We start from the raw sequence: 10,000 nt of genomic DNA, 5'->3' as shown, positions 1-10,000 counted from the left end.
AATTTAGTACTAATTTTAGAAGATTAGAAAAAAATAAAAGGAGTAATTCATAAGGAGAAAGACATTTTCCTGTTACTTATTTTTCAGTGAAAGCAAAAGAGCAGAGTTAGTAACAAAGACATCGCTACCAGAAACATACCCATTATATTACATGTTTTACACCTTAAAGACATTCCAGCCTTCCTAAATATTTCAATGTTAATGAATTAAATGTTGTGAAAAAATACTAGTTAGAGTTTATCAATGTTTTTACTCTGGCAAACCATGTATCAGTAAGTATTTGTTATGATGTATCCTCAAAACATTAACTGTTCCTCTTGAATGAGTGACTAAGTAAAACTACTCACCTCTATAAAAATATGAAAAGCTATAGAAATTAAGATAAACAGCCTGTTCTCAAAGAAGACCACATTCTGCCAGAAGTTCATGGCACAAAATTTTACTTTGCTCATGTCACCCACTGCCTCATAAATTATCTAAGTAAGAGATCTTGTTCCACAACAATTGGTGCACTATAGTAATAAGTAATTCCAACCTCTTCTGTGCAAAACTTTGCATTTGCATGACACTGTTTAGTTGTAAATTTGTACATTTTTCTCAATTTTTACTAAGAAGGCAGTTTTTAATATTTTCTCCAATTTTTTTTTTTTTTAGTTACCTTAAAAAACATGGAACATGTGAGACTCAAAAGCAATGACTGCATGAATTTTATAGAAAAGACATGAATCCTTACTGAACTTAAAGGCCTATCCTTACATACACTCAGAGGAGGATAAGAAATCTAGTAACATTAAGTATCTAACTGTTAATATGGTTAAAACATAGCCTAGGATGGAGACATTTAAAAGGATTTTTACATGTTTATTTTATAAATGATCAAATCCTTCTGGAAGGAAAGTTATATTCTGGTGTCTTATGGAGATGTCTGGTAGACCCACTGTGGTAAATGGCTTTTAAAAGGCACTCCACAAACATTCAATATGTGATTAAAGTTTTGAGTCATTTGGAAGCCAGTATCTTTTTGTATTTACTATTGTTTATAGCTGGCATAAACAAACTGTGTACAACAAAGTAAACTTCAAACTCAGGTTATAAACCCACCTTACAGACCACACCACAAAGTGCCTCTAGAGTACTATAAAGTGGAGCTATGCTTTCACTATTTTCTGTTTATTTAACATCTGATCAGAGCTTTGAAGAAAAAGAGAAAGTCACTTCTTACCACATCCCTTCATAATGTATTGTGTACTGGTACTCAACTGAGATGTTCATTTTCAATTGTTATTTTTACTTGTCTTTATAAATGCAGCCCATTGGATTCTCAAGCAAAATAATAGAATGTGATTAGGAAGGAATAGGACTGCTACTTAGAATAGTCGGTAGAAATATTACAGCATTCCACTGGTGTGATTTTTCTTGCAAATATATGAGAGAAGCAAAGGGCTATCCTCCAGACTGCATTTCTTTAAAGTAACCTGTAAAATAGGCTAATCCGGGGATGCTGGAAAGCATATGATTCTATGAAGGGAAAAATAAAACAAAACTTGTCTTCCTAATTATAACTGTCTAGGAAAACTGACATAATTGAAAAAAAAATAGCAGACCTATTCGAAGTGTTATGTCTAGTTCTTTACAAAGACTATTCTTAAAAACAAAACTGGAAGGTCCTGACATTATCCCGCCCATACACTCGAAAAGATAACTTTTAAGAATTCTGTCATTATTTAAAATTATTGCTTTTATTAAATTTTACTTGAGTATGGGCAATTGCTTTTTACTTTGAGATACATTCTTTCGCATTATAAAGCTACTACTTCAAAAATGTGAATGACTGATCACTTGATTAGAAACATTTTGCAATCATTATCCATTATATTTTCATTTTAAGGTTTGTGGGTTTTTTTGTTTTGTTTTGTTTGATGTTAGTCTGAATAAATCTAGAGTTTTCAAATAATAACCTATATTTAAAAATAAATATAACTCTTTACAAACAGGTACACATTCCTTCTGGCCTAAGAATAGTATTTGATTGAAAGTATTCTGCCTCTTTCACTGTTTCCGCAGACTTGAGTCAGTAACGAATACAGTGATATTCTTTAGTTGAAAAGAAAATGTCACTGACAGACAAAATTTGGAAAAATGGATCTGTCATTTGAAAAGAATAATGGACTATTTAAAAGTCTATCTATTACTGGGCAGTTGCTTATGTTTCTAGATTTTACAAAGAACAATTGCATTTTGTGAGATACCAGTAGAAGACAAAAAGGGCATTTAATGTTATTAAAATATATAACTTCAAAATACCTTAGAGTGAATTTTCAAGGAAAGCTACATGAATGATCACAGTATCTATATAATTCATATTCTCTCAGCAAGTTTCAACCAATTAATAGCTACTATTTGCCACGATCACAGGCAAGTATCTATGTTGTGAGAAGTCCTTGTGGTCCTTTTCACCTTAGCTTAGACTTGGAAGAAATTCACTGTATAAGCAAATATCAAGTAATGTGGCCCTCTGGTGGAAGACGAGGTATCGCCTTCTGCAGCACAATGTTAGACAGTAAACTAGAAGCAATAAAATATTTGTTACAAATCTGTACCGGTACTTTAGAAAATCTCCCTGTGCACTTAATTAATCTCCTCACATGTGAAGGACATTCTAGTACTGGTATGACGTAACTAACACGAAAATCCTGTCTTTACTCAGACTTCAATCCTATTCCAAATAATAGTAAATAAATTCTCAGCATCCTTTAGCTTGATGCTCAATTTGCTAGGAACACATTTCTCATATTCAAGAAAACAAGCTTATTTATTTTAAGGAAGCACTGAAGAAAACAAAACTTACCTGCTGTTGTTGCAGATGCAGCAGTTCTACTGTGCTTACTTCAGAGCTGGTGTCACCACTTGATCTTCCATCTCTGCTGCCAGCATCTAATTGGCTGCTTAGAGTGCTCATTCCATTTTGATTCATTGAACTGTTGCTTATTGTCTCTGTCGCAGATTCCTGCATCATGACTTAATACCTAAAAGTGATTAAGAAGTATCAATTAACACACGTTACACCTTCACACTTCCATTATCAAGATGTCCCTCTCTGCCAATTATAGAGACAGCATTTTTTTTTGGGGGGGGGGAGGGGATCCTTGAATAGTCATTTACCAAGGAAAGCAATACAAATTCAGCTTTCATCCAGACACTAATCACTGAAATTATGGTTTCTATAAGCAATTTTTGTGGGGTTACATTTAACAGCCAAAGTCACATACCATACATACAGCATGGTCAATAGCATTTATGAACGACCTCATTTTAAAGTCTACCTATAAAACCAGTTTAAATGAAGGCACGGTTGCACACTGTTCTATGTTTCCTATTATCTACCTTTGACAACCACGGATGACTATACAGCCTGATTTTAAATATTCACTCTCTTGATTCTGTCAGAATTTTACAGCACATCATAGGCAAGGCTGTTGTTTAATGATGCACAGCTAATCATACAAAATTAAAATTTTGTAAGGGTGTTACAAATCATATGGTATCAACCAATGATAAATAGTATAATGGGTTTCTCTTTTTTGTGACTAAATAAAAATTTGCCTTGGAGGCATTTAAAGAAAAAGCTCTTCCTGCAAACACATCAGATATTGCCTATTTTTTTAATCAAACAGCTCATATTCATTTATTTTTCTGACATTTAAAACATTTAATACTGTCCTTCCTGGGAAGTAATTAAGCTTATGCATGAGCAGCAATCAAACTGTTCACTTGAAGATGACTTAAAACTCAATTTTAACATAGGCAAATAAATGAAAGATATAAAATTAATTTTCCAGGCATGTATTAGATATGAAAGCTGGAAATAAAATCTATCAAGAATATCACTAATGATTGTGCTAAAAACAGCATAAATTATGCATATTACCTTCTCTACAGTAATAAATGTTTTATCATTTTCACTGCATAAATATACTGTACTTTCAGGATGGCAAAGAGGTGTCCTGCCAAGATCAGTGGAAATCCTTGCAGTAAATAAGGAACCAATGCGTTCTCAAGAACCAGAATTTTACATTACGTCTAGGGTCTATGACTCAAAATACCAGTTTGGGTTCTTAAAAAGTCATCTGAATTCTATCCCATATCTTAATAGACACATTTCTGTGTTTTACTTACACGGGGAGAATTTCAGAAACAGCCCGATGAGCTGTGACTTTTAACAGTCTACTTAGCCTAAAGTGAAGAAGGATGTTAAACTTATCAGTCTGGTTAGTTTTTTGGGTTTTTTTTTTAAAACTATGTGAAACCCCTATTCTAAATTTGGTCATATTTTAAGGCTTTTTTTGTTTGTTGCATTTACAATTTTAAGTGCATTTATTATACAGCAAATGTAAGTTTCACATCTTGCCATAGAAATCATCTTCCTCAGATGCTGGTACACATGGGCACTCACATACATACCCTAGATACATACTGACACATTTCTGACAGAGCTTTTGAATACTAATACAATGATTGAAATTAACAGTTATAAATAAACGTTTTAACAGGTACTTTCATCAAAGCCTAGATTATCAGATTATTTCTATCATTCAAAAAAGTCAATTAAAAAAAAGAAAGAACTGCTAATTTATAAAAGAACATCAGTAACTGGGAAGTTAAAATAACAAAAGCTACATATGTAAATCAAAGCTGTTCTGATAAAAAGAAATAGGCACACACCCGAAAAACCAACATTATCTTGAAGGATGCAGTTTGCTATATATTGTAAACAGTGTATGAATCAAATGTGTTTACAAACTAATAGTTTGTGTTAAACATCTTATTGAGCATTAACAAAGAAAAATCATACAAAATGAAAACTGATACACAGTGATGGATATTATAACAAGAAAACAAAGCTAATACTCTTTTCTGAGATTAGGCAGCTAATAAGTATTCAAATTAGGCATAAATTTTACATGCAGAATGTTTAAAATATTCAGAGAATAGGTCTGATTGCCTTTACTAGTTATATGAAAATTATAATTTGGATGTAGGAACAGTTAAGCATAAGTTGTACATATTGTGCTTAAATTTTACTTATGACAATGTATCCATAGTATATGTATGTATGTTCATGTCTATTTCATTCTTCAATTTTATGTGAAATACTTGTGTTTTTTTTGGGTGGAGTTTGCAGCACAGAAAATGAAAATTAAAGAACAGCATTTTCAAACGCAACAGACAGGTGCAGTATTTAACGCTAACCTTTTGTAGTTAATGTCAAGGCCAACTGGATGGCTTAAAAAATTCTGCATGTATTACTGTGTTATAATCAAGGCTATAACATAATTAAGAATCATCAACAAGCAAAGAGTCATGTGTCTAAATCTTTATTACAATTATGAAGAACTATATAACTTCCAATTCTTATTAACTGAAGGGTTTTATTATCCCTTGTGGAATTTTTGACTTTATAAAGCTCTAGAGTATAAATTGTGATGTAGATTTTAAGTTCAATCATCTAAGAGTTAGTAAAATGATGATGTTTAAGAAAAACAGTAGCAGTGAAAGTACTTTTATTCTACAAAACAGAAGCATCTGATCCAAAATTTATATGTAAAAAAGAAGGACAAGTGTGTAATTAGGTGATTATAACATGCAATTCAAGAAAGATTGTCCACTGTAAAGATGTTTCTACAGGAATAATGTAGATGTTTCTTAGTAGCATTTACTAAGTATCTTCTAGTGACACCTCCACATTTGTGTCCCAATAAAAGAACTACTTTTATACTCTGTGAGGTACTGTTTAACTTTTATAGTATATCTGAAATAATTATAAATTTAGATATAGTCTTTCAAAATGGATGCGCCTGTGATCCTCAACATATTGAAACTAAATTATTCATCCTTCTGAATCCCACCACAAACATTTTATAAAAACCAGTGGCAATAGATTCCAGATCATTAAGGGGAAAGGTGAGTTTGGAAATTGCTCCTTTAATGTTTGGCTGAACTGCAAGTTAAACCCTTCAATCTTTCATAATATACAACTTCTGAGCCACATCAGAAAATAACTCTTCAGATCATGCAGTCAAGTGATAACAGTTAGACTTTTCTTGCCTGCATTAAGTTTTCTTTCCTTTCTCTTTTCTTTCTTTTTTTTTTAAAAGCAAGTCACTGTAGAGATACTTATTCTCTACACCACTTCCCTTTTGAAACATTAAACTGACACTGGAACTGACTGCACAAGATTGCATTTTCTCTTCCTAAACAACTTGAATTGAAAGGTTACTTAGTGTAACAATATTTACTTGCAGAATTGTGTTGTTACCAAGGGTATAATGGATGGTGGCTATGCAGGTTTACGCAAGAATGAGTGAAGCATGAGGCATTAGCCATGTGTTTGACATGTTTCAAATTGCTATAATCCAGCATTAAACACACCCAGCAATTCATGCCATTTCTTGCAGCCATAATCTTGAATAAAGTGTGCACAACCACTTATTATATAAATTAGTATATGACTCCCTGTTATAGTCACAACAGTGCTTTTGTGTTTATTTTGCATCAAGATGTGATCTTTTATTTGTACAAATAGCAGGATATAAAGATATAGCTCAATTAGACCTCCTTACTTTATGATAGGGTAGTAGTGAATGCTAGACTTGTTGGTTTTATTTTTTCCCTAAGAGTTATAGGTTTCATTGGTATAAACAGCACTATGTGAGCTCGGTATTTGCCAGAGCAATAACAGAAACCCGCGTACACCTCCTTCCATAGTGTCTGCAATGTCCAAAAGTTTGAAACTCTCCTTGACAAGTACAGGTAACTGTGTTATCTCATCCACCACCAGGGACACTACTGGTCCTTGCTGATTTTTCAACTTAGTTTCTCTCTGATCTTTCTCACACTCACACTGAGTCACTCCTATCTCCTCTACCTCCCTTCCTTTATCATCGCCATAGATGTGCAGATATACATATATCTATTTGTACATGCCCACACATGCCAGGAACATAAGGAGGGACAAATAACCTCTATTGCCCACCATATGCCCTTGTCCACATGCATGTACTTGCCACCATACAGTTTTTGATACCTTAGCAGTTAATCCAATGGTTATATCTTAACCATTTAATCTAACTGAACAGAAAGAAACAACAACGCTGAATTCCTCAAAAACTAAGGCCAAATAACATGCAAAAATTTTATAATACCTAACTTTTGTGAACATTTCTTAAAATTATTTTCAGTGACCTTAAAAGATCTTATATATCCCGTACCTGATCTCTTTTAGTGTTTTTAACCAAATATATGCACTGAAACTTAAAGGAATTTGAATATGATACTTAATGAAAAGCAAAGTATCAAATTAAAAAGATACTGTATATCCTTAAATACATTTTGAGCTGGTGATTTTTAAATGATCACTATTAAGTAGCATTATATATTCCTATGCAGAGCCACACAAGAAAAGGTTGAGTGTGGAAGACCTACATGTGTAACATGAAACCACACACAGATACCTCGAAACATCAGCCAGATTCCCATTTGGAAAACTTGACTGTGATGTACAAGTTCTGAAAGAAACTAGCATTTAAATAAGGATAACTTTTGTGCTCTAGTGAAATTAATTCATCATGGATACCATGCTCAGTGCATTTGAAATCTAGCACTGATTTACTAAAAGTATTTAATACTAAGATTGCCTAATAAATCAAAATGCCAAATATGAAGGACATAGCTGAATGTGGAAGAACAAAAATTGAACAAGCACATGAACAACTTTAATTTTTTAAAAAACGGAAGCAAGATATCCTTTAGAATATGATTTGAGGATGGGCATCTGTTATTATCTAAGTAATATAATTTTATTAGTGTGAGTAATATTATGATGTTAACTAAATGAAAATTAAGTTGTTTCTAAAGAAGTTAAAGCATTTATCACTGCTTTTTCCCTGTTTAAACAAAACTGCCTACATTTTTAAACATAAATTAAGATAATATTCTTGAGAGAAAAAAACTTAATTAGTAAAATTGGCTATTTTTATTTAAAAGGTTATGTTACATATGCAGTTATAGTATATGTCAACATGATAATATTTTAAAATAATGATGATGCCTACCTTTAGCAAACAGAATACTTTTAGAGATCTCTAGTACTGAAAAAAAAAAAAAATCAGGGAAACGGGAGATTAAAATAAATGAAAACCCTTCCTTCTCATCTAATCAGCTATTAATCTAGCATACATTATATGTGTTTTGCTACAGGATCAAAAATGAACTAATATTTAAAACACAAGTAATAAAACAAAAATTGCATTCAGCAAATAGTACAAAAATTTTTAAATTAAGTGTTGAATCACTATGCAATCTCAGTTCAATAAAATGTAATGATGAATTTGAAAGAACAGTAGCTATTTAAATGAATTTTGCTGTAAGATTATGATTCTGCATCTATAGGTCAATAATCCCCACTCACAAGTATAATTTTGAAGGATTTGATAATACTGATGAGTCTGTTGAAGATAATTATGTCACATATTATTTCAAAATTATAATTGTACACTAATCTTTATATCATGAAGTCTTGTTTTAGTCTTACTTATTCATATAATTACCTTATATAGCATTTATTCCTTAAGTAAATGAAAATTTACTTAAGTAAATGTTCTTAAGTAAATGAAATGAAAACTGGTCAGTCTTCTTTATAAATCTATAAATGTTAATGCTAGTTTAATTAATTAAATTTTTAAATGTTTTAAATCAGTTGTTTATATCACTAATATTTAGTTTTAAAAACAGGGCTAGAAGGAAGCTTGAGAGAAAGTTTATTTCATCATGTTACTCTACAACCTTAGCCAAACTGTAATGTAAAAAAAAAATTTTTTTTCAATGTGTTCGAGTTATCTAACCATGTATCTTACACATGTGAGAGGAGGGTTTGAAACCTAATGAATGTTATCTGTGTGCCAAGAGAAAAATAAATATTAGTTACAGTTAGTTAACAAGATACCCAAGTAACTGTCCCTTTCTTTTTTTCTGTCCTTGACTAAAGAAGAAGAAAAATCTTCAAATTCTTGAACCAGGAATATTTTAGTACAGGAAATAGAGAATTTAATAGTAAAAAGTATTAAATCAGTAAAAAATGATTAGGTCTCTGACAACATGGACCTGCATAGCAGGCAAAGCCTTCCTCTTTTTTTTATTTAAAAAGCTTAGTGATTGAGTTCTGGAAGCTTGCACACTTCCATGCAGTGGGTACACTTATAGTCAAATTCCCAAAGCCTGGACGACCTGCAACAGCCTTCACTGAATCCCTGACTAATGAGAGCTCTAACTATGGACTTCTCTCGTGGTGGCATTTTCACCTTTCCTGCCACATATCTTTCCTTAACCCGCCACCTTACTTTACTTCAATCTCCAGTCTTCCGGCCACAGCACCTCCCTGGGATCTCTCGCTGTTTTCCCTGAACATAATACAGTTCTTCCATAGATCCTCTGCCCTTTCAGCACTTTTTACTTCTAAGATATCTTTTGGGCACCAAATGTCACTTTAATACTGCTCCCTACCAGACCCACCTCTTCCCTTCCCATTGGAAGACCCACACGCAGCATAGGCAGTGCTCGTCGAGAAATTTCTTCCATCGGTCTCAACTTAGTGCAAAAGTCCAATAAAAGCAGGTGGATGCAATGGAAAGGTAAGGATTTCAAAGTAGCCACATGATAGCATTGAACAGTTTCAAGATCTGGCCAGGAAACAGCTTTTGTTCTTCTTTCTGGGGTGTGTGTGTGTGTGTGTGTGTGCGCGCGTGCAGTTTGTAAGGGACCTGTCACAAGTTTCCTTGACAGCCTGGTCTCAAAATGGCCTATATATCATTCTTGAGATTCAGAGATTTTTTAGGCATTAGAATGAACATTTTTATAGTGCGCTCCCATTACTTCCTATGAGCTCCATTCATACTATGGTCTGCTCCTAAATAGCAAGTATACTCCAAGGATAAATAACTGTGAT

At 32.7% G+C, this 10,000-nt stretch overlaps 1 protein-coding gene across 9 annotated transcripts in view; it reads right to left on the bottom strand.

Moving 5' to 3' along the window:
• FOXP2 (forkhead box P2) overlaps positions 1-10,000 on the bottom strand; it is a 407,577-nt gene that overhangs the window by 393,210 nt on the left and 4,367 nt on the right. For 8 of the 9 annotated variants that reach the window (XM_006859304.1, XM_006859305.1, XM_006859298.1 and 5 more), the window contains exon 1: positions 2,849-3,016. In XM_006859304.1, the coding sequence (XP_006859366.1) occupies positions 2,849-3,016 (168 nt within the window). Of the gene's footprint in view, positions 1-2,848; positions 3,027-10,000 lie in introns of those variants that run through there. The other variant, XM_006859297.1, reaches the window with a different exon arrangement.

Source organism: Chrysochloris asiatica, unplaced genomic scaffold, assembly GCF_000296735.1.
Source record: "Chrysochloris asiatica unplaced genomic scaffold, ChrAsi1.0 scaffold00032, whole genome shotgun sequence".
In the NCBI taxonomy this organism is placed as follows: Eukaryota; Metazoa; Chordata; class Mammalia; order Afrosoricida; family Chrysochloridae; genus Chrysochloris; species Chrysochloris asiatica.
This window is presented reverse-complemented; position numbering and strand designations above follow the sequence as displayed.